A 25,171-nucleotide genomic window follows, 5' to 3' on the forward strand; every position below is an offset into this window, starting at 1 on the left:
GCAGATGGTGCAGTAGGAACGATTCACTTCTGCTGCAGCTCCCCTGGTGCCATCCAGCAGTCTGGAGCCCACAGACCTGAGCCCTTTAATTCTGAGGCCCCATATTTCAGGTTTCCATTATATTCAGTGCCCCTTGTCCTTCCTCTCTCCAAGCCCTCCAGCTGTGGTCTGTGAGCAGAAGCTGAGGATGGAGTTGATGTGGCTCTCGAGTCCAAAGGTTCACAACAAGCTGCTGGACACTGCTCCCTCCCTGCAGTGTTGGTGGACAGGGCTTGAAGCATCTCAAAGGCTTTGCTCAGTGAGATGAGGGGGCAGTTTTCCCTCCCCATTTTGTGGGGTTTGGCTCTTCAAAACGACCCTGGGTGGGCTCAGGGCTTTGCTTCCTCAGCTGCAGTGGGAGGTGAGGTGACAGGCAGCTTAATCTGAAGGGAAAATCTCCTCTTCAGGAAGCCGAGACTCTTCTTCCACCCTGGCCCTGCTCATCAGAGGATTTATGTGTTTCTCCTGCAGGCCACCCAGAGAACAGGGAGTTGGTAGTAAAGTCTGTGCTCTGTGCCCTGGGAGGAGCTGTGCAGCCCCAGCTGTGGGTGCCAGAGCTGAGTATCACTTCTTTAAGATTAAAATGCCAGGATCTGAAATGCAAAGTGCTTCCTGGATCCAACACTGTGGCCTTAAAAACACACTAAAGCAATGCCCAAATGTGCAACTGAAAAAAGAGCCTGTAAGAAACCCTCTGTGCCTGGGGATTGATGCTGAGGGTGGTGGCTGGGCTGTGTGTGTGCTCTCCTGCTGCTGACAGGGCTGATGTGGCACCTGGGAATGGTCACATTTCACTGGGTAGAATGAATCTGAGGAAGGTGCTTCCTCAGTGTAAGTGGAGACAGAGACCGGAGCCAGGGTCTGTGTGACCACCCTGACTTTGGATGGTGTGGAGCATCCCATGTGGCTTTTCCTATGGCTAGGCAGGGCTGTCCCTTGCTGCTGCTCTGATGCCTAAAACCAAGAGAAAAAGAGAAATGGCAGATCTCTTTGACTTTTCTCCTGCCTGTGCTGGACATAAACCTGTGACAGATGGTCTTACACAGAGCCCTGGGACCTTCCCACTGCTGTGCCCCTAAGTTAGAACATCGTCCTTGCAGCCCTGGCTGCAAGGAGGAGGAGAGCGCACATCCCTCTGCTGAGGAGTGTTGGGATGTGCCTGCTGCCTGCCCTGGCAGCTGGAGGACTGGGACCAGTGCCTGATGGCTCACCAAGGCTGCCGGGGGGTAGGCATGGCACCTGCAGGCAGCTGCTTGCCTGGCTCACTGGAGCTGCCCTGCTCTGGCCCCAGCTCTCCTGCCTGGGGCGCAGGCACCAGGAGAGCAGTTTTGGCTTTGGTGCTCTGCTCTGGGGGACTGGAGGCACCTGCTTCTCCCAATAGGATGGGATGGAGCATCCACTGGGAGCAGGGAGGGTGAGATGCTGCTGTGCTGCACCCGCAGTGCTTCCTCAGGGCAGCCCAACCTCACTCTAGAGACGTGAAAAAAGGTAATTCTTCTAATTAAAGCCTCCAGTGTCCTGGCCCCAGGGGAGCATTTGGAGTCAGAGAACCATAAAGGCTGGAAAAGACCTCTGAGATTGTCCAGTCCAACCTTCAGCTGAACAACCCCAGCCCACCAAATCCTAAATGTCACACCTACTCATTCTTTGAACGTTGCCAGTGATGGTGACTCCACCACTGCCCTGGGCAGCCTGGGCCAGTGCTTGACCACCCTCTGTGCCACCCTTGAGAGCCCTTATTCAACCCTGTGCCAACCCCAGGCACCCCACACACCCCCGAGAACACCTATTCACCCCCAGGCACCCCTTTTGCACCCCCAGACAGCCCTATTTGCCTCCATTCCACTCCCAGGCCCCCTCACTCCCCCAAATTCACACCATTACTCCCTATTCCCTCCATTCCAGCTCTATTCCCCTGTCCCCCCCATTCCCTCCCATCCCAGCCCTATATGCCTTATTCTCCCATTTCTCCCCTATTCCTCCCCATCCCACTCTTATTCCTCCTCAATCCACCCCCGTTCCCCCATAATTCCCCCATTCCATCCCCTCTATATCTTCCCATCCCACCCCTATTCCTCCCTAGTCCACCCCCATTCCCCCAAACCAGCCCTATTTCCCCCCCATTCCTCCCATTCCCCATCCCGCCCCCGTGCACTCCTATCCCCCCATTCCAGCTCTATTCCCCCGTCCCGTCCATCCCAGCCCCATTCCCGCCTCATTCCCCATATCCCCCATCCCACCCCCTCTCTCCTCCATTTCTCCCCCGCCAGGGGGCGCTCCCCTCACCCCTTCTGGCGCATGCGCATCACCCCGACCTTCCCTCCCCGACCTTCCCATCATGGCGCCCGTGCGCGGCCGCGCCGCTGTGCGCGCTGACGTCACGGCCCTCCGGCGTGCGCGGGGGCGTGTCGGGGGCGTGGCCGCCGTTGTGCGCGGCCGGGCCGGGCCGGGCGGGCGCGTCGGCGGCGGTGGCTGCGGGGGCTGAAGGGGCTCGGGGGGGCTCCGCGGGGCTGAGGTGACCGAGCTTGCGGTGGCCGCCGACACGCGGGGCCGGGGACCCCCTGGCATCGTGAGGAGCGGGCGGGCCCGCATGGCGGGGGTGCGCGGGGCCGCCGGTTGAGCTCGGCGCCGCTGCCGCCTCCTCCTCCTCCTCCTCCTCCTCTTCCTCCTCTTCGTCCTCCTCCTCCTGCTCCAGGCGCGATGTCGAATCCCGGTACCCGCCGGAACGGATCCAGCATCAAGATCCGCCTCACAGGTAACGGGGCGGCGGCACCGCCGTGTGTGTGTGGCCGCAGGGCCCGGGGTCCGCTCCCCCCCTCCCCTCGCCCCCTCCCCGGCCTGGCCGTGAGGGGAGGGGCGGCCGGGCCCGAGCTCCCAGCGCTGCTTAACTTTTATCCAAGGCTTTTCGGTTCCGCTTCCACCTCCGTGGCCCCACGGTGCCTCCTCTTCGCTCTTATGTATTTATATTTTTTCCCTGCCCCCCCGCTCCTCCGTGGGGTGCTTGAGCCCCGCCTTGGGGTGACATAAATTTGGGGGCCGGGGGGGTTTGTCACTGTCTTGCCCTCGTTTTCCAGCAGGTCAGGGCGCCCTGCTCCTTCCTGGGGTCTTTTCTGCACCCTCCCGCGTGGAAGGTGCCGTTCACCCCACACACACCCCCTGACCCTTCACTGGGGTCTCTTCTGTGCTGTTCCCAACTTGGGGGGTTCTCTGTGATATCCCCCCTGCACAGTGCTCCTCCATGGGGTCTCTTCTGCACCCTCCTTGTGTGTGGGGGGCTCCCTGTGACACCCTTTGCCCCCTCCCAGCCCTTTCCTGGGGTCTCTTCTGCACCCCCTATAGCAGACCAGGGCACCCTGCTCCTTCCTGGGGGCTCTTCTGCACCTTCCCTCATGGGGTTGTTCCCGTGTCCCCCCCTTCTTCCAGCCACACCACCTTGCCCCGTCCTGGGGTCTCCTCTTCACCAGGAGGATTCCCAGGCCCACCTCTCCCACAGACTGGCTTTGCAGCAAAGCCTTTCATAATTTGCCTTACTTCACTTTAATTAACAACCCCCCCACCGCCGCCTCCCGGGTGCCGAGGAGGAGAACTCAGTTCCTAACGAGAAAACATTAATTTAGTTGCTTTTGCCTTTTTCATTTTTTTTTTTTTAAACTATGTTTCATTATTTTCCCTCCTTCCCCCTGACTTACTCTCTCACCTGGCAAATATTTCATTCAACTTTGGAAGTTCCTTCCCCGTGCAGGAGGTGACACCCGGGGCTCTGTGTGTGTGTGTCCTGCCTCCCCGAGAGGCCTCTGGAGGGTGCACGGATGGATAAACCAATTTGTGTTGTACCCTGGAAGATCTGGATTAAGTCTTTTGGAAGCTGCTCCGGTCGCTGCCGAGCCTGCTCCTTTAATGGGAAGAGACACAGTTCCTGCTTGTTGAGGCTGCTGTGTGAATTATTAAAAAAATGAGGTCCAATCCAGTCTTTCAAAGGCAACAAGTGGGTGCTTGGAGATCTCTTGGGCCGGAGGAGCCACGGAGCTGCTCTGGGTGACCGGTGTTGATCCCTAGAGAGGAATCCCATGTCTGTGGGTGCATAAATCCTTGGCACGTAACGAGAAAACGGTGCTGGATAAACTGCAGTTACAGGTTAACTTGCTCCTGGCACATAACACACTCAGTCAGAGGCAAAATAAAATAAAAATCCTGGTGTTCTTTTAATCCTTTGATTCTGCACCGCTGGTGCTTCAGGAGACCAAAGTTTGTGAGGATAATGTAAATCTGAAAATCCTTTTCTTGGACGCGAGAAGGCTGGAAATATTTTTAGGTTGTATGGATGATGTTTGATCTGAAATGAGTTTTGTGGTGATGTATACCAAATGTCAGCTCAGTCATTAATGTGGCTTATTTTTATGCAAGTCAGTCAATAGAAATGTGAGTTAAGTAACTTAGGCCGTGGTCATAGCCCTTCTGAGCTGGAGGAGATCATTTAAATAACAGAGAGAAGCTGTTGGGTTTAATTTTAAAGGCTGAATGCTGCAGCAAAATGCTTTTTAAATTTTAGCATGCACTAGCCTTCTCTCCGAGCTGGGAACGTTTCCTGGAAGAGACTGAAGTTTCAGTTTATTGAGCAACTTGGTGGATTTATTTTTTATTACTCTCCATTTTTTAACTGTATTGAAGAAATCTCCTGCTTGCTCAAACACATCTTCTGTTTTTACAAGCAGGAAATCTGGGTGGTGTGACAAAAATTGCTGTATTTAATCAACAAATAAATTGCTCTGGGAGAGGTTTAGCTTTGGAATTGTTGGGCAATCTGAGTTCTTGGCTTGGCTGGGACTGGGTGCTGACTTACCTGTTTCAAATGGCTGCAGCCAACCTGGCTGTTGTTTTCTCATCTCTTTGGCTATTGGGAGGTTTGAGCAGATTTAGATCGAGACAGAGGACCTCTTCTGCTATGATTTATTCTGTGCCTTGTGTTTCCTGTGATTAGAAACCATTTGAGTTTTGCAGTACTGAAAATAGCTGGGTAAACATCACTTAGGCTGGGGATTCCTGTGAGCATCACCGTGTCAATGGGAAGGGAGCAGTAGGTGAATCTCTCATGACTTCTTAAAGACATCATTTTTTTCCTTCATATATTGGACAGGTACTTGTGTCAGCAGCACATTGGGGTTATTTGTGTGAATGTATCTAAAAGTTCTGGATCCTCTGATGATCCCCAGAAGTGATCTCCCAGCTTGCAGTGTCAGTCTTAGCCTGATGCAAATCACAGCGAAGTAAAATGGCAAATAATGCATCCTGTATGGAAATATTGAAAAAAACCATCAGCAGTGAATTGGATGGAGGTTAAAATGACTTTGTGTTCTGTGGATCTCAAACATGCTCATCTGTCATATCTCAGTTCCTCCAAAAGCCTGTTCCTCTTATTTCCTCTGAACCCTTCACCGCTGCTGGTGACGTACGAGCCACAGATACTCGTGGCCTTGTCTCTTGCCCCTTGGAGCAGATCTAGGCAAAGTAAGGTAAAACTTCCTCTTAAGCCTGTGGTCTTTTCCTGTCCTTGCTGTCATCAGGGCAGCACAGCAGTGGCAGATTTTCCAACACCAGGATGGAAAGAATCAAGTGACACTGTGAGTGCTTGTGCTCCCCGGTCAGCTCGGGATCCTCCACAGAGCACGTGTCCCTTTTTACCCGTGTGCTTCCCTGGAACCAGTGTTTGCTGCTGCAGTCGCTGCTCCCTGGGGAAGTTCCAAAGGGTTCATCATGCCCAAGGCTCAAACTTGTCTTGCTCACACTCTTCTGTCACCCACAAGTACTGGTGGAACCTGCAGTCTCGCTGTGCTGGGTATCGGAGACGCGCCTGTTCCAGGCAGCTTGCAGGCAAAGGATGCAGATGGAATTGGGAAGGCCATGAAGAAATGGACTAAACATGGAACTCTCCTACCAAAACAGGCTGCAGGTTGTGTTGTGGCTTCATCGGTTGTGGATTCTTCAGCAGGGGCTCAGCTGAGGTGTTAAAAGCTGCCTGGCTTCTGGGGCCATCATGGAACTGAGACAAGATTGGGAAGGGAAAGGCATTAGTTTAAACTTTATGGATCACTTCCTAGCTCTCCTGTATAGATGGCCACGTCAAGGACTGATGGCAAAACAGTTTCCTTAACAGAGAAGCCAGAGCCTGTGTAACAGGAGAATACAAATAATCATCTCCAAGCATCTCCCTCAGCTCCAGTTCAGAGTCCTCAGGGGGGTAGAAACGCTTTCCTCCTTGGAAAACCTGGCCTGGGAAGGTGCTGTGCTGCTGGTGGTGGCAATTTTGGAAGGAGGGTGTAGGTGAGAATCTTCCCAGGTGTAGTGTCAGAAGCATCAGGGAGGAGTGAGGAAGATGATGATGAAGTGGGTGAGGTGAGGGGAAGAGCTGGAGGGGATTCATAAGTGACAGGTTTGATTCCTGTAGGGAAGGTGGTGGTGCTTAGCAGCAGCTAGGAAAGAGAAGAGGAAAGAAGTGACACAGAGGAGTATCCTGCACACACTTCCAGTTCACTGTAGTCAGCCCAGTTTAGGGAACCCCCAGCCACACAGCCTGACCAGTTGGTAGGTGGTAAATAGGTGACTTTGGGACTTTCTCCATTTGTAATTTAAGGAATCCATAAAGGAATACAGTGATTTTGAGTAGAAGATAAAACACTGCATTTCCCTAAGAGCAGTGTTCACTTAGGGTTGTTATAGAGGCACAGGCTAAAATGTGTCCCAAATGTCAGGATGCTTTGCCTCCCTTTCATGGCTAATGCATGGATCGATGCAGCAGAGTTGACTCACTGATCGATGGCAACACTGATATTGGTGACCTGGACACTTCATGTCCAATGGTCAGAAACAATGAATATCTGTGTAGGGATCCCTCTGTCAGACATGGTAAATACACCATAGGGTGGCTGTAGTTTTAGGGCTGGACATCAGAAAGACCACCACAGGTTCCAGGTGAAGAGCACTGGGGCAGGAAGGCAGGAACAGCTCTCTGCTCATCCCAGCCTCCCTGGCAGCCGGAATTGAATATCGAGCCAGTTTGGTGCCGTGGGGAACACGGTGGGAAGCGGCGGTTGAGTAGCTCCAAATTTATTCCTGTCCTGCGTGGTGACCTGGGAGCGCATCGAAATCCACGGCTCGTTATTTTGTTCTCCCAAGGATTTTCTGTGCCCCACGTCTGCGGGGAGCGGGGGCCCGGCCGCGATTGGAGCGTGGGGCTGGAGCTCGACACGGAGCTTGGCCACAGATTTCCTGTGTGATGCTGAGCAAGGAGCTTAATCTGCCTCTGCCTCCCTTCCCCATTTGCCTTGGGAGGCGGGAGCTTTTTCCTGAAGGTAAATTTGTGGCTGTTCAGAGCCCCGTGGATAGAGATGGCAAAGAGGCTCAGGGCATGTAGCTACGGGAACTTTAAGAAAAATAAAATAAAATGTTGCTTTCCTGGGAGGAAGTGGAGAGCACAGCCTTTGCAGCCAGCCAGCTGGCATTTTTGGGCTGCCCGAGTGGGGAATCCAAAGAGCAGCCTTTTCCTCTGGGCAGGCTATGGGGAGCTAGTCTCCTTTTTTGTTTCTCCCAGTAAGTCAAAGCTGTGCCAGCACCATTGTCCTGGTGGAAGTAAATTAAATCACCAGAAGGAGTTTGTTTGAATATCCCCCTCAGGCAGGGAAAGTAGAAACAATAACTACTCTATTCCTAACTTGAAACTTTCTTTTGTCAAATTGAATGTCTTCATATAAAGAAATGCAATTTGGGATGTGGTTGTGCAGTTCATGGTTTCTTCTTTTTTATTCCATAATACCCACCAGTCTAAGAACAGTTTTCTCATCCATTTCCTGGAACAGCTCTATCACATTTCTAAACATTTGTAGCATCATCCTTTCTCTTTGTGTTTCAAAATTAATCATCAGTTCTGGGGTAACACAGGCAGTGTTTGATTTCTCAGGGAGGAAGTTGATTTTACACCACAGTGTTCTCAGTGCCAGTAGCAGAACTTTCCTGACAGCAACTCCGGGGCTGCTCAAACTGCCCCTGTAAATAAAGACCCACGAGACCCCTCGGGTGCTTCTGGGCTGGCTGGAGGTTTGCATGGTGGGTCCCAGAAGTACTGCACGGAAACACCATCCCTGTGTGTGTTTTGGAGGTTTACCTGGATTGCTGCCCAACTTGAAGCAAGTCCAGTTGAAATGCTTAGAGTTGGATTACTCTGGTTGGATTACTTGCTGCTATTTATGGTTCTCCAGTTAACTACTCACTCGGCTGCCGTGTTGGTTTGGGCTCTCTTGGTGCAGGCAGCGTGATAGGGCAGAGTGGTTTGGAGAAGACGTGATGAAATTGGTCTGCTGGGTGTGAAGTTTAGGTATGAGCACAGCAGAGCAACTCAGTTAAGACCTGAGTGAAGAGAATATTTAAAAAAAAAGGCTAGAAGAGACGTCCCATCTGTCACCTTTTTCCCTAAGTTAGGAATTGAACCTTTTTTTGTTTTTCCATTGTGATTCCTCTGGAAATAGTCAAAATATTACTTCGAGAAGGACTGAAGTCTGGAATATAATTGAAAGCTTTTACCTGTATTAGGGCTTAGATATTTTTCATGGAAACAGATGCTGATCTGTTCTCCCAGAGTAAAATGAACTTACTGAAAATGATGTGTTCTTTCCTGTACCGACAGTTGCCAGGGGACAAAGGACTTGGGGACAGCTTGAGTCTCCAAGTACTTGTTGACAACCACTGTATTGTGGATCTGTTCAGGTTTAGGAATGTCTTTGTCGAGGTCTCACAATAGTCCTCGATGCTTTGCCATCTCAGGATGCCTCCTCTTTTGGCAGTGAGAACAGCACTAGAGTTGATCCACTTCCAGCTCTTTTTACCTTGATACCATCTCACCTTCTCTGGCACGTCTGTTGGAAAACCTGGAGTTGAGCCTGCGGGTAGTTGACACGGAGCATTTGGCTGGTGGGGAGGAGGCTGCCACTCTCAGACTCTCAGATTGTGATGTTTCAGGTGCTTACAAATGAGTTCCTGCAATGCTGCTGCAGTAACTCAAGATGTTATCTCCTTGCTGGTCTGCTGACCCTCGTTGCCAAAAATTTGTCACCTGCCGCGAGAAAACTGGCGGAAGAAAACCTGTGGTCACACTTCAGCTGCTTCAGTGCAGATTCATCTTCCCCCTGTAAGTCTAGCTCAAGGATTCACACTAAGATGCTGAACAGTGAAAAGCTGAGGTATGTGCATGTATTGGGAGTCTTTGGAACAGAAAAACAGAGACAGCAGTGATTTCTTAAACCACACAGCAAGTGTGTATGTATCAATTTAAAAATATTTATTTAAGTATTAATGTAATATTGGAAGAAAGCTGCAATGGATATTTGCTAAAAGGGAGTCAGTAGGTCCCGTAACAGGTTAAGATGCTACATGTTTTTCAACTTTGCTTCACACCCCTTTGAAGGGAAATTCAATAATTTGTGAGAGGGGATCCCTCGGGATATTTTACTGTTTTCTGTCTCTTTGTGAAAGTCGTAAAATGTGAAGGGGAGACAAAGCAAAAACGCTGAAAGTTTTTCTTTCACATATTCTCTTATGGACATGGTGAATCTTTGGGGGTGTAGGAGCTGGATGATAAATCTGAGGATGCTTGAGTTGAATTGGCAGAGTAAGCATCCATGCTGTTTTAGAAAGAATCTCTCCACAGGGCTGTAATAGCTTGATGCCTTCCTCTTCAGTAAGTCATTTTTGTCAAGTTAAAGGCCAAAATTCAAACTGGCTTGTTGTCAAGGACACTAAGCACAGCAGGCAAAAATCCCCAAGGCTACCCAATTCACAGCATAGATAGATAAAGCTGGCAGAGCCTGCTTTACTCGTCTTCCCCTCCCCCACGAAAAAAATCCTCTTCCCTGGTTTTTTGTTTGTTTGGGGGTTTTTTTTGGAGGATATGGGCACTATTCCGCATACTAATACAATTTAACAGAAAGTATTTAAATGGAAGGTTTGTTCGTCTGTTTTGTGGGTGAAACAATCCATTATTGTTTGGGAGCAACACGCAGGAATAATGCACAATCCCGGCGGTGCCGGCGGGTGCCGCAGGCAGCTGTTCCAGCTGTGCTCACCGCGGCACAGCTGGAGGGGCTTGTCCTTGGCAGGGTCCCGGCGAGCCCCGGCCCCGCGGTGGCTCCCGTGCGATGGAGCAGTTCAGAGGGGTTAAGCTCATAATCCTAAACCGTAAGAAAACGATGGAAAATCCCGTGGAATCGGGCGTTTGTAGCAGCCTCCCGTTTTACACTTCGGGTCCTGAGTCTCTCCCGGGGCTGTCCATTTAGGGATGAAGGCCGTGTTAAACCACACTATTAACTCCCAAGTATTATTGACCAGGAGTGTTGTGTGTCCCTGAATGTCCTCACTAATGTACAGTTTTTACCCGTGATTGGTTTTTCTGAATGGTGGATGTTTCTCTCCCAGCCCATCATGAAGAAGCCCTGCTGAAGAAAATAAAATGTGTTTCTTTTCCCTTCATAGGTAGCCTGGTATTATCCTTCTCTTGCAGTAGTTTTCGCTTTCATAGGTGTGCAGTAGTAGGTAAAGAAATATTTTTGATAGGATTCAATCTTTTTTTCTCAAGTAGATGAGATCTTTCTAGATACACTTCATTATTTGGAGTAAAATGCCATTTTTGGATGAGTGAATTGGGAAAAATGGTGGGTTTTTTGACCTTTTCATATGTATACATTTTTGTCTTCCTTAAAAATCTGCCTATTTCCTCTAATAATTAGACTAAAATAAAATGCATAAGTTCTTATGAATTTAAATTTTCCATATCTTGTTTACTTCACAAAATAGCAAACTAAATTTGCACGTATTTGAATCTGTGTTCCTGATTAATCTTCCTGGTGTTTCCAGAACACTGTATTAAAAGCTCTCCTTTGTATTTTTCTCCTGAAAATAAAGGTTAAAGCCCCACAGAAGACAGTTGCCTTCTTATTTATATTGAAAAATAATTTCTTTATTTTGGCAACTCCTAACATCAGCCTGAACTTTCTTTTTCATGGTCCTGACCTTTCTTCCTCACACCTGGATGTGGTTCTGTGTTGCATCCCCTGAGCCAACTGGACATTACAGCAGAAAATTCAGTCCCTGTGGTCAGTGTTTTTACATCCTTTAGTACACGGGGTGTGTGACCCACAAAGTTTATTGGAAAGGAAGCGTCTTTTGAAATCCATGTGCTCCATTTTCCTGGAGAGCAAAAGTGAAAAAAAACCCCAAAACACCAAAACTCCAGACTGCAAATGAACTGAGTGTATGGATTGTGCTGGTGCCTTAAAATAATTTTTTCACTACACAAGTGCAGAGTTTAGAAAAACGAGGAATTTCAATTTGATTCAGACTTCCGGTGATTGATGCACTTCCAGGGGAATCCTTGTTCTTCATCCTTGCAGCTGATGTGTTTTGCTTCTTTTCCCGCGTTGAGACATTTTTGTAAGCATGGGGGAACTTCTCTTTAAACTCTGATTTAAATGCAGAAGTGTCATATCCTACAAGTGTAAGTCTGATTAGCAGACACCTCATTGTTGAGAGGGGTTTCTTTAACATTAACAGGAAGAGAATCCGTTAATTTTGAGTTCAGAATGTAAGCTAAAGGTCTGATGTCAGCCTTCGAAAGAGAAATTGGGTGAATTTTCTGGGCTGTAGAAAAGCTGTTTGCTTCAGAGCTATATATTCCTAGGAATTCCAAGCAGTGTCCCTCGTATCTCTTTCTCAAAAACATCTGCACATGGGTAACAGTCAGGCTGAGCACTGCAGTGGGCATCTCCATATCTCACATGTCTGTAAACACCCAGCTGAACAGATCAGAGGGAGCAGAAAGGGCTTGGTGGGAAAAAAACAATGCCTGAAATGTTGTGGCTTTGGGGATTTGCAGAGAACTTCTGTGTCTCTGATTTTTCGCCTCCCAGCCATTTCTTGTGTGTGGCGTGTGTATGCTGGGATGGGCTGATGTGGTGAACTCACCCCTGAGATTGTTTCTAGCCAGGGTGAAAATACTTCTGCTGAGCCCCCCCCCCTTGCACAGATGAGTGCTGAAATAAGGTGGGATGAGGTTAAAAGGCAGGAGTGAAATTAGGGAGCTCAGAGGTGCCAGGGAGGGGTTCAGCTCTTTGAAACATGGAGTGGTCCATCAGCCCGTGGATGTTCTGGACTCAGAAGGGCTTCAGTGGTGAACTCAGGCTTTAATGACTTCATACAACTTGGTAATTGTGTGATGTAAGCAAGTTGTGTGATGTAACCAGACTCGGATTTACATCTCTGCCCCTTTTCCCAGAGATCCTGTCACTCATTCAATAATCCAGCATCCTGTAAAAAGCACGGGCTGTGGGAATAAGTGTGTGGCTCTTTGTAAGACCGACTTCTGCATATTGGGCAATAATTAACTAAAATACAGTATGTTACATTTACAGCTAATACACCATAATAGGAACACCTACGTCTTTTATTCCTTCTTTCCAAGGTTTTTAAGGAATTGAATGTTAAGAGATATTTTTCAATGTGTCTGTTCCAGCACAATAAGCTATGAGAGGCAGCCGGGCAGCCTGACACCAACCTGCAACCCCTAGATCTGCTTAGGGTAATGGAATCAGCTCCAATAATTGGGCTGTCACCAGCTCTTAGCAGTGCTTTTACATGGTCGAGAAGGAGACTTTGTCAGACAAAAGAAACATGTAAATAGGTACTTTTCTGTGTTGTGTTCCTTAGTTTAAAATTAAATACCTCCTTGCAGTTAAAGGTCTGTCGGCTAACAGGATAAATAACACTTCAGTGTAACCCAACAGCTTGGCTTAGACTTCCAGCCACAGTCATTTCTTTTATAATTTTTTTATTTGTGCAATCAGAGAAGTAATTGGGCTTGTCTACAAATAATGTTTTGATAAACTTCAATAGAAATTAGCAAACCAGCCATCAAATGGGATTTATAGAAAGTTGCTTGGGAAAATGTGTTGTAAGTAGTCTGCAATTCAAGGCATTTCCTTCGCAGGATGCTTATCAAGTCTGCATGTGCTACTTCCAAATTGAACTAGAACGTAGATGAGAGCTATTTTTGATAGAAAGGGGAAAAAAAAAAGAAAATAAAGCCCAGTTGGAAAGTAGTAACGGGTTTTTTTTTCTCATTGCCTTAGGATGTAAATCCTACAAGTGTGCAGGGAGAAAGCAGACTTTGAAACAGCCGAAGAAAACAGATTTATCTGTGATGTCTGAGGTGATGCTGGTAGTGTAAACGTGATTGAAATAGTCATTGTAGGAGTGGTGAGTAAATATAAGAGAAGCCTTTGGATAAGCTGACTTCTCTTTGCTGCTCCATATGCCAAGTGAAGGCAGAACGTCCTGCTTGTTTCTGGGATGTTCCTTCCCCAGGGAGGCTGTATCAGGAGGAGCAGCTGCCAGTTTTAAGGATTGTTGTGCTCCCAGATGCCAATGTACAGCTCTTCTTTTATGTGCTGGTTGTGGCTGCCAGCCTCCTGTGGGCTGGTGGAGTTAAAAACGTTGCAAGACCGAGGGGAAAACGATCAAGCAAATATTTGGGGGGGGGGGGATTTCTTCTAAATTTATTGGTTTTCTAGGCTTTTGGTGTTTCACAAATCAGCAGTGAAGCCTGGCACATGGAAGCTGTCTACAGAGGATAAACTTAGGGACAAGCTTAATCTTCTTTCCAGAGTAAAAAATTACCAGGCTGAAAAGGGATCTCACCTGTCATTCTTCTCTGGACTAATTTTTGGCTCTTCATCTGATATCAGTCAAATTTGATGAAGGCAGAGATGTTAAGCATACCAGGGCTCCAGGACTCATGGGGATGAGTAGCTTGGTAGAGCAAATCCACCCTCCCATGATCTGCCAGAGGAGACAAGGAGGGGTGCCAGGTCCTGGTCCCAGCCCTGTGGACAGGAGATGTGGAAGGAACAACCCAGGAGAGTGGGAGAGGAGCTCTGAGGTAGGAAGGGGAGGGATATACATGAATTAAGTCCTCCACATAAATAGGTAAACCAAGATTCATGCCTTTGCACAACTGCAGTGAGAGTGTTTTGGTTTTTTCTTGGTTTATTTTTTCCTCCAGAATTTAACAGCATTGAGGCAAACATCCAGATGACTTTATCAAGCACCTGTAATAACACTCCCTATATGTTTGTTTTGACTTAAGGGTTTTGTTTTGCCTCTTAACCCAGCTGAAATCGTGTGTTAATTCCTTACACAAAGCCTCAGCTGTGCCCTGTGAGCACGTCGCTTCCAGCATCAGCCACTGCATCAACCTCCTACTGGCATTTTTTAATTAAAAGAACAGCACTATCACTTCAAATTAGTGCCACATAGCTTATTGGAGTAAGGAGTGAAATGGTGTTTAAAGGTTTTTCTCTCGTGAAAATTTTTTATTAAAATTTGCTCTCTTTAGGTTTTATCTAGAGTTTGTCATTCAGTGCTTGGACAATATCTGATTCTGAGGTGTGCTCTTAGTGATATGAATGCAAACAAAAGGCTGACTTTTAATATCTTGACTATTTGATAAACAAGAATCACCTTCTTAATAAAAACAAACCAGCAGACAAACATTATATTATTTTATGCTGCCCACAAAGCCGCATCAGCCTGTTTTTCAAGTGCATTCCCTGTGTGGAGAAAGTAGTGGAGAAATAGATATTTCTGGGAGCTTCTGTGCCATGAACTGTGAAGAGCTGGTTTTTGTAATCCTGTTCAGTGAAATTGTTAGGCCTCCGTTATACTAAATTACTGTGAGAGCAAGGAATATATCCAGGGGGAGGTAGCCCTAGTGAGAATTTTCCTCATACAGCATTTCATTTTATCTGGAATATTAGCACTGTTAACCATCCATGCGAAATGCAGTGTATTGAATCTGTTTAATCAATTTAAAGTGGAAAGCAAACGTCTTAGGCTTTGACTGAACCAGCTGTCCTCATGTATTGGTTTTTTTAGATGTTAAATTTGGGACTTTGGATGTGTTAATATAGTAGTTCGATAAAGAACTTTTTGTTTAAGAGAACTTTCTTCGTATTTTTTGTTGCAGGGTCCTGCAGCCAAGTGGTCAGTCACTTGCATAAAATCCTGTGTCTGAATACGAAACACAGACATTAAGGTTGTATTGGAAGAGGCATCCTATCTTTTCCTTCAAGCTCCAGTTTATTTATGTAATACCTTTGGTCGAGGCATCTCGGAGCCGTAGTGGGATTAGAATTTATTGATGTGATGGAGACTGACATTTTGTACAAGGAAAACAGCAAACAGGTGCTGTTGCAGGCAGAGTGATGAATGTATAATGTTGAGAAAATTGTGACCAAACACCCTGGTCAGAATAATGCACTACAGCGTTTTCACCAAGATCCCAGCCTTTGTGACTGGATTCACTTAGGATTGGAAAGGGAGTTTCCATTAGTGAGTAGCTTGCAAGTTGTTAATAAAAATTGCCCAGGGGAGGAAGGTCCACACATTGTTGTTGAGCCACTGTTGAGAGACTGACTTTGCAGTGAAAATGTCTATTCTTTAAAAAAGAAAAATCTGTGCTAGAATGCTACAGGCATGCTCTACTTATCTGTTTTCATTCTAAACTCTATTTTTGTTTTGCTCTCTGCAACCAGTCTGTAACTAAAACATTCCTAGCATCTTTTGGCTGGAGATTCAGTCAAGGACGTTTTCATCCTGCTTTCAAGAAGATGATTCCAGCCTTTCTTGAAGCTTCTCCAAAGGAAATTTCCTTCTGTAGTGGATATGGTGACAGTGAGGGAAATCACTGCTTATGGTCCAAAGGCTTAGTGACATCCCCTTGTTGTTGTCATGTCCTACTAGGCTTAATCTGAAAACAAATGGAAGTATTTTAGCATAGCCTGATGGCACAGAAGAAGAGTTGGAGTCACCCTGGATCTGTGATGTTAGTTCTGCTTGAGCTTGCTCACCTCACAAGGTGGCTGTGAGCAGAATAATGTGGATAAATGTTTAGTGGGCACAAAGGACAGGGGCTGTGTCCGTGTCCGTAGGGACAGACCTCCCTCCCCACCTTCCGACTCCATCGAGGGGGATTTGCTGTCATGGACTGGATTTTCTTCCTCAGCCATAGATTGGCCCTGACCAGTGTGTTTGTTTTGTTGTTCAGCCCTGGTGATTGTCAGTAGCACTGGGCTGAATAAACAGAGACTATTGATCAAATTTGAAGTCATTAACTTGGCAGTTTAAATAGATGCTGGCCTATATGATTAGAACAAGGGAGTAACACATAGGCTGATACAGCTTTATTTGGAATAAAAGCCTTCTTTTCATGGAATCTTGTTTGGTGCCATTCAGCCCTCAGTTTTGTGCCTCCCTTAGGTCACGCAAGAATGAGACATTTTGCTTAAAATACCTGAAGGGGATGGCTTTGCTTGTGTAAGAGAGCGATAACACGGGCGTAATATGGATCTGCTGAACTTTGATACTAATTGCAAGTCCTGTTTGGAAGAAGGGGGTGCTACCCTGAGGTTATTGGTTAACCACGTCCAGCTAGGACATGTCCTGGGAGGAATCCCGCTCCATCTCCAGGCTGGCAGTGTTACTCCCAGCTCCAAAGCAGCAGCAGTTTTGGACTGTCCATCTTGCTGCTGCAGAGAGGAACACAGGGCTGTTAAATCTGGGTGTTTACACCCAAACACAACGGGTGATTAATGACTTTGAAGGAAGACGTTTCCTTTTGGTGGTGGCTGCTGTCGTGCCACGTGCCCGTCAGCCTTCTCCATCATTGTAAGGCTGCGGATGGAGCGTGGCCGGGGGACACGTGGCACGTTCTGCTGTGTGAGCTCCGGGCTGCTCCCAGATCCGCTCCAGAGGTCGAGCAGCACCGTGGGAAGGGCCCGGCAGGGAGCAGTGATGATCCCACCGCTGGGGCTGCTCCTGAGTCACGGTGCTGCGTGTCCCTCGAGAGCCTGCACGTTCAGCACCGGGACACACACGGATTGACCCACATTCCCTCGGGCGCAGCGGCCGTCACGTGCACCCCACTGCCAGGAAATCAGATGGGAGCTGATGTCACTTGGTTCACCCTGGCAGTTTGCAGGGCCCCAGCCAAAGTGCTTTTAGGGATTTACCACTTGGGTGACTAATAGGTGATTAGGTGAACTGGAGGGAGTGTGTCTACGTGCTTCTTGTAGACGGGGCTTACCCTGTAACAATGGCAGCACCAAAAAAGTCTCTTATGCATCATTCTCTTATTGTCGCTTTTCAATGGGACTGGTTATTAAATCAGACTTTTTTCCTCTACATAAAAGCTTTCTTACTAATTCTTTGGAAAGTTTGTTACATAGGGATGTTTTTCCTGCAACAGATGGACAAACGTCCTATAGAAGAAAACAGTGATTCTCTACTGGTGTTAACAAAAGAACAAAAGGAGGTGAATGAATTGTAAAAATTTGGCTTCCCAAAGCTATTAATATCTCTGTAATTGTAGTCTCTTTTTGGAACAAGCCTCGTTTCTGTCCCATTCTCCTTCCCCTAGCTTCCTTATTCCCACACATCCACTGGCAGCCCCCTCCTTCCCCGGTGCCACCTCTGTCCCCTCCCGCTCCCCCCGGTGAGTTCAGCAGGGCTGGCACAGGGCCCGGGCTGATAAAGCCCAGACGAGCTGATTCCCTGGCTGCTGTCCAGGTGGCTGCTCACCTTTTACCGTCTGTGCCCTTCACAAACACGGGCGTGTTTGGGGCTCCCTCAGTTTTTTTTCATTTGTCAACAAGGAGGGTTTGAGCCGAGTTCTCTGAACAAAAAAAGAAAGGCTAGAGACAGTGGAGAGCGATTTGCAGCCTCTTGGGCGGATGTTGAAAGGGATTATAACAGGCTGAATAATCACAAGACAAACTACTGGAGATTGAAAAAATTTCCAGGAATTAAAAACAATCTTGTAAAGCAGCTGATGTACCTTATTCCAGAAGAGAAGTGATGCCAAGAATTTAATTTGGGCAAACACAGTTTTTCTTCCCTCTTCCTGATTTTAAACTTTGCACCTCTATTTTAGCTTTTGTGTAGGAAATTAAAGTCATTTTTCCCTTTTGTAGCTCAGCACTTAATCAGCCTGAATTATTTTTTTAAATTTTATCTGGATGGTCAAGGTGTAATTTTTCTCAGTTTTTTGCACATGCCTCTTGAATCATCTGGAACCTGATGGATATAATTTGAATATGGAATGGTAATGAAGACAAAAATAGAGGCATGTAAGAGCTGATAACAAGGAAACCATCAAGAAAAGAAGTCAGTGGAATGTTTAATTCCATCTAGTGTGGGCAGTTTTCCCCTTTAGACATTAAAAGCATTTATACCTCAGTTCTAAGATCCAAGTTAGGATCAAAACTTCATTTATTTATTATGGGCTATTAGGCTCTGCCACTTCTTTCCAGCACCAACTCCCTCTTGATGATCCATGTGTTTGTTATCCTCAGGTTGATAACGACAGCCCAGGGAGCTCTGGGAAGAAAGAAGTACTTCTGAATGAATTCCAGCTGGTTCAGTTTCTGGCCACTTGCTGAGTAGCCTAGAACAAAATGAACCCATGGCTCTGGGCTTTTGTATTCTCTTAACTCTTCACTGAATATGGTCTTTCACTACCCTGAGTTTTAATTCCAAGCCTGCTCTGGGGTCACTTCAGAAGGAACTGCTCCATCTCACCTGTTTGTTCTCATCCTCACCACAAAACAAACAGCAGATTTGAGAATAAGGAAGGCAAAAGCTGTAAGAGCGTGAAAAAGTTTCTCTGGCAGCAAGGCCTGTGGCTTTGAAAAGCTTTACATGACAAGACTTGAGGCTTTTTATGTTTCTCTCTGAGCATGCCAAGAAGCACTCGGCATAACTCGGTTAAAATCCGAGCCTGGAAAACAGCGAGGTGTGCTGGAAATCAGGGAAGGTTTCTGAGGCATTTGCTGACCTGAGGTATGTGGTGTTACAGCAGTGATATGGTGCTGATGCCTTACTTGAAAGAAAGAATGCTTTTCATTTACTTGCAGAAAAATTTGGGGTGTTGACTGTGCCTCTTGAAAAGTCGCCCAGTACTTGCTGGAATTTGTTCTGGTAGCAGTTACTGAAGTTAGTAGTGCTAGAAGAGGTGCTGGGTGAGTGTTACTCTTTGCAGTAGATTTCTAGCAACTGCATGTTATGAGATTGTGGGTTATACTGAAACAGCTTAAGCCCAGTGTGCTGCTTTTCCCTGAGGTTTCTTCTTTTCATAGACCCAATAGCGTACAGGCTAAATTTCTTTTTCTATGGAATTTCTTGTACTGGAGATTCTGCGCTCAAGTGCTTCAGTAGGAATGAAGAAATGAGAATATTGTGACCGTGGTGGCCAGCAGTGTTTTATACTTTTATTTACGACTTCTAAAAACTACTCTGCCAAAATTCGTTGTTTCGTATTTTCAGTGCTTTTAAAATGGGAATTCTTTTCCCTCTTCATTTTGCTGGCAGTTAGTTAATCTCAGGATCAGCAGCATCCTGGGTCACCTAAGCAATTCCATTGCCAGCTTCCTGTTCTTGGTTCACAAGGCAGTTTTAACACCAAGCAGCCCAGAGCCAAACCTGAATACTGAGCATTAAGGCAAAGTTCCATGTGGATTGTTTAACTATAATTCTTCTGCTGATACATTTAAGCCCTCATGGGATGAACTAATAGTTTACATAGTTTACAACTTACACATAACACCATTCATTTTTTGAATAACGGTGTTCTTACTTTTGAACAATCTACTTAATACTTGATGAAAACCAGACATTAACTTTCTGCTGTTTATTAAAATACCCCCATTGGAACCTTTTGTTCCTGTAAAGTTGATTTTGTACCTTGTTTAATTGCAGGAAGATATCAAAGAAGCCAAATACTGGTTTTGTCTGGAAAAGCAAATCTCAGTTTTAAATTGAGATTGAGAATGTGTTAAATTGCATTTTTTTTTCTCCTTTAAAATAGTGTTTAACATTCAAATGGCCTTGTTGAAATACTGACACTACCTGTATGTGAAGGGATGTAAATACCAGCCACTCGTTGGAGATACAAAACATATGTTTTAGGTTTCAAAATGAAAAATCTGCTTCGTTTTACCTTGGAAGTTGTAGACATTTTGCTGTTTGACAAAAATTCAGTGTTTCTATTGAACTGTTGCTTGGCTGTATCTGGTCAAACGCTGCCAAGATTTTCAATACCAGGGTTTCTGCTTTCACAGGTTACACGTGTTTCGCAGCAGCAGATCAGACTCCTTTCTGCTTTCTGCATAACAAGCAGATATTTCAAGGCAAGACAATATATAAATAGGAGCAGAGCTGGAGATAATACTGGGTTGCAAAATACAGAAGTTGTGTGTTGTGTTCCTGACATTTCAAAACTATTTTGCTCCACAGACAGGACCCCAGGGCTGGAGCTGCTTTAAGTGCTGTGAGTGCTCGGGCTTCCTAATAATTGCCGGTCCCTGCTAAGCACCCGCAAATGTGTTGCTTCTGGTTTTGGTCTCTTGTTCTGCACTTTTTCTCCGTTATAAAGCAGCAGAGAGCAGTCGTGCAGGTTTTCCTCACGGAATTATTAAATGAATGGCTTGTAAAAGCTCTAAGTCCATTAATTGGATGGTGTTTCGGGGGGGGAGGGAAGCTGCTGTTAGTACAGAAACGTAACTTGAGCCTCACAAGCTGGTTATAAAACATAGAGCTGTAGTAGTGGCCTGGGTACCCCCACAGAGAATATCTGGGAAGAAGGGGAATCTAAATTTCTGTGTTTTATAGCGAACATAATATTTATTGGAGAAGCTTTTTATGTACTGAATTAGTAAGCAAATGATCAGCTGCACGGGAGAGTCCTTCCAGGCTTCTTTTTGGTAATGAAAATAAGGCATCCAAGGCTTTACACATTTAACTTGGGAAAGTGGAGATCAGAGGCATGTTAAATGAAGTACACCTCCCTGAAATGCTGACTGAGCACAGGAGCTCTCGTTCTCCACTACAGAAGTGTCAACTAATGCTTAATTTCTGCCCAAGTAATATCTAGAGTGTTCAAGTTTTCTTTTCTATATTTGATTGTTGATTCACTGTTGTTCACCTCACATTTTCCAGAGAAACAAATCCATACATCTGAATATTTGGACAGTGTTTCTAGAAAGGACCTTTTTGTTACTGGGACTCTGGGAGTAGGGCTGGTTTTGAGCTCAATCCCCTGCTCTGCCTGGAACCTGTTGTGAGCAACGCTGGGATGAGTTTATGGTCCCGTTAGGTACTGACATTTTGTAGGGGGTTGAAAAAGATGCTTTGAAAACTCCCAAGTGTTAAAAGTACAAAATATTGGCCATCTTAGTAAAAGTCAGTTTGGAATCCGAGCTATGAGTGCATGTGGGTGGAGGAACGTGTTTTTCATGCTTTAGGAATTTTTTTCCAGATGCTTTCGCAGTGCTTGGGTAACTATAAAAGCAAAGTATTGAGACTTCAGCATGGACTTATTCCTTAGTTTTAATGCAGTTTAAGAAAATTGAGCCACATAGTTTCCTGGTGCATTTTTAGCTTTATTATGGTGATGATGCTGCAGAGAGCACGTTGGTGTCTGATCCAAAGTGTGAGCACAGGAATGTGCAAGCCTTGCAGAGAAGCCTGTCCTGGTAGACACCACTTGCTTGGAAATATGAATTATTCAATGCAAGTGCACGTGGTTGGAGATGCAAGAGATTGAATAAGGGAAGAATTCCAGAGCTGTGTTGATCCCAGTACCTACAACTTGCGCAGGGAAGTGTGGAGGAAATATAAAAGGCCATTTTGTATTTCCAGTAGGAATTTTGTCATTGAAATTGGTTTTGTTTAGTTCTCAGCTAAGAGGTTGTATTTGCCCTGAGAACAGGATATTATTCTGTGTGGGTTTAACGGAATATTTTAGTTCTTCACAGATATTTCTGTATCTCACTCGTGTGTACAGAAGCTGATGCTGTAGCTGAAGCCTGAGCGTGTCCTTTGTTTTCAGGGAGTTGGGAGACCATTTGTGGACTCTTTGGCAAAGCAAAAACTTGACTGAATTTGGGAAATCTCTCCTGACACAACATCATTATCCCACTTGGCTGTGGTTCTGACAGATGTATAGGTGGGGGTGGAGGACTGAGTTTCAAAAGCAGTGGGCATAAATGACTTTGTGTTCTGTTAACATATTTTCTGGTAAAATTGTGTAATTGATGAGGTGTTTTTGAAAATGGCTGTAAAATGGTGATAGCAATACCTGATTTACCTCTTAACTTCCAGTTCTCACAGAAAGTGGTTGTGCTGTGGACATGTTTGGGGACAGTCTGCAAAGAAAAAGCAGAAGGATGTGAAGGAGGGTGACAATTCAAGGGCATCTTGATGACAGAGGAGGTGTCACCAGTTACAGTCTCACTCTTTTCCCAGCATCTCCATCTATATTTCTTACAGCTGTGCAGCCACTGTAGGGCCAATAATTAGCTAAAGGTGGTGAAACAGCAGCTTATTAAAGATTTGCCCTAAAAAAAAAAATCAACATTTAAAAAAAAAAAGCCCCTGGAAGTACAATTTGAGTGAGAAATAGGAACTTTATGTGGCTGGAATTTGCCCTGTGGTACATGGAAAAGATAAATCCCATGGGTAGGTCTGGAAGACTCAAGCACTCGGGGATATTTGGGGTTTATGCCTATCTAGGAAATAGGGAACTCTGTGGAGCGGATGACAAAGTTCTTGGCCTGGATTACAGGAAGGTGTAGCAAAGTCATAAGGAAATGGATGCAGTAGCTGGGATTTAATGAAAGATTTAATCTGAGAGGTAACCTTTATCAGGCATTTCTTATGGGTGAGCAGAGGGGGAAGAAGAGAAAGAACAGTTGGTATGAGGGATAATTGATAAGCTTATTTCCAACTCTGATTTGTGTGTCTTTCTCTGATTTTGTACATCAGCATTAATTCAGCTTCCTGTTGATCTCCCTCTTTTATCCCTGCAAAGTTCTTCAGCTGATTCCATAACTCGTAAGTGTTTCTCCAAGTTTTACATCTCAGTCAGTTCATTCTTAAACTTGCCTTACTGGTCTTGTGTTAACAGTCTCAGTTAACTGGGAATTTAATGAGTTGTTCTTCCAACAGCCCTGTGCTGGGTTTTTCAATGATTTATGTTACTGAGAGCTAAATCAGCCCTTGCCGGTGTGGATATGAAGACTTATGGTTGGTCAGTGCCCAGGAGAATGTTTCAATTTGAGTAATTCCTAGGAATCCTGGAGATGAAACTCTTGTGTTTTGTCAACTTGGTTTTGTTTGCACTACGAGAACTGCCTCTCATTCGTGACTGGTTTCTGCTTAGGTAGGATGGAATTTTGATTCCTGGCTAAGTAGAAACTTTAATGACATGTTAATGGACTAATAAAAATGGCTCTTTCTGGGTGTGTGGTTTTTTGAAGATCTCTTCAAAGTTGTCTAGTGTTTGCAACTGGCTACACAAAGCCAAGTTCCAACCCACGAGGAGATCATGCCTTGAAAAGAGGCTTTGATTTTTACTGCAGCCTACACAAAAGGGCCACAAAAAGGCTTCGTGTATCAACTCCAGCGACTCTTTGAGAACTGAGGGGTTTATAATGAAGCATTGCTTTAATCTGGTAGTCAAGGTCTGGTTTAACACGAGTTCAGGGCGAGTCTTCCAATGTCAGGGCATGAACGCGGGGCCTGACGTCAGAGGGGTCTTGGGGGTTTTTTGCTGGGCTTATGTCTCAGGTTGCAAATCTCGTTGGCACTGTGATGCTGAGATCATTAGTGAAGGCCACTCAGGGTACATGGCAGTATGAAATTAGCTCCATGCAGCTAATTGGTTTATTTGGCTGTGGGTTTGTTTCTCTCCCTGCTTGCAGGCGCTGCAGCGGTTTGGGTTCGGTTACTGGGAAGTTAAAGCTGTCTGTGGATTCCTGCATTTCAGTCTCCAGCAGACGAAGAGAAAGACCAAAAGTATTCCTAAAGCAAACAAAAAAAGGACTAGAATAGAAACCTTGGCCTTTGCGGTGACGATTTAAACTGCAATTTGTGAATAAAGTGGTGGATTTCAGTCCAGTGATGTGGGAGCTGTAAAGAAACTGCATTTTTACACACTTGGTGCCTTCAGCCATCTTTCCCATAAACCCCACTTTTTTGTACCCTGCCACATATAAATGATTGTCACCCTTAAAAAAACCAGACACGTAAAACTTTCGCATTTCTACTGCCAGGGTTGCCTGCCAGTAGAACTAAACCCAGACGTTTATCTGCAGAGAAGTCTCGTTTAAGGTTATGTGCAGGAACAGAAGGATAAGCAGAGTCGTTCCTAAAGGCGGTTCAGAAGGGATGGCTTGTGGTATTCAGAGTATTTTCCACAAAATACACAGAACTATTTGGATGAGACGTGATTTCACAGAACAGATTCAGCAAAGATTTTAATTGTGGCCCATGAGCTTCGGGCCATTAGAGCAGCTGATGTTTGCTTTTTTCTCCTTCTTTCGGGAGACTTTTTTCCCACTTCAGGCACATTATTTTTGCCATGCAGCCTTCCAAAAACTGTTTTTCAGAATGGTGGGATTTTTGCTGTGAGCTGGTGTCCTGCTGTTGGACAGGAGAGCTGAAGCAACTCTACCTCCAACACAGGGTAGCAACTTCATAAGTCAAAAGCTGGGCAGACTTTGAAGCATTAGCAGAGATGTTTCCATGACTTGGATGCATCAAATTTGACCTGCTTTGTGGCTTTTGTCATATTTCGGTAGTATGCAGTAACTTTAGTTTCATTTTATGTCAAGATCTTTTATTACTTTCTCTTCCAAAGCCTCATTGTTCTTCTTTGCTTCTGTCTTCTAACCAACCAACCTGTGATGCTTGTAACGATTATTCTGCATATCTCTGTGGTTAAAGATGGTCTACAGAGAAGGAAATACTAAGTGAAGTCCTCTCTGTGTCATCAGCCTGCTGGCCTGTGTTTATCTTCTGTCAGAAAGTAAAACCAATATATCCTGGAATCTGGCTGCCTGTTTGTACAAGCATAAATTATTAACCTGGAATATCCAGGGGAAGGCCAGAGATGGCTGAAAGGTGTATTTGCCAGGATCTTTCACTGTAACCTTCCCCCCACACCTTTCCTAAGGGAGATGTGGACGTACTGCTGGTTTGT

General features: G+C 45.8%; 1 protein-coding gene across 4 annotated transcripts in view; it reads left to right on the top strand.

Moving 5' to 3' along the window:
- Nucleotides 1-2,562: 2,562 nt before the first annotated feature.
- SMURF1 (SMAD specific E3 ubiquitin protein ligase 1) overlaps nucleotides 2,563-25,171 on the top strand; it is a 45,574-nt gene continuing 22,965 nt past the window's right edge. For 2 of the 4 annotated variants that reach the window (XM_027743019.2, XM_027743020.2), the window contains exon 1: nucleotides 2,563-2,794. In XM_027743019.2, coding sequence (XP_027598820.1) covers nucleotides 2,740-2,794 — 55 coding nt within the window. In that variant the 5' untranslated portion in view covers nucleotides 2,563-2,739. The remainder of the gene's footprint in view (nucleotides 2,795-25,171) is intronic. The other 2 variants (XM_027743021.2, XM_027743022.2) reach the window with 1 other exon arrangement.

The sequence above is a fragment of the Pipra filicauda genome, unplaced genomic scaffold, assembly GCF_003945595.2.
Source record: "Pipra filicauda isolate LSUMZ 115617 unplaced genomic scaffold, ASM394559v2 scaffold226_size1812527_pilon, whole genome shotgun sequence".
Taxonomy (NCBI): domain Eukaryota; kingdom Metazoa; phylum Chordata; class Aves; order Passeriformes; family Pipridae; genus Pipra; species Pipra filicauda.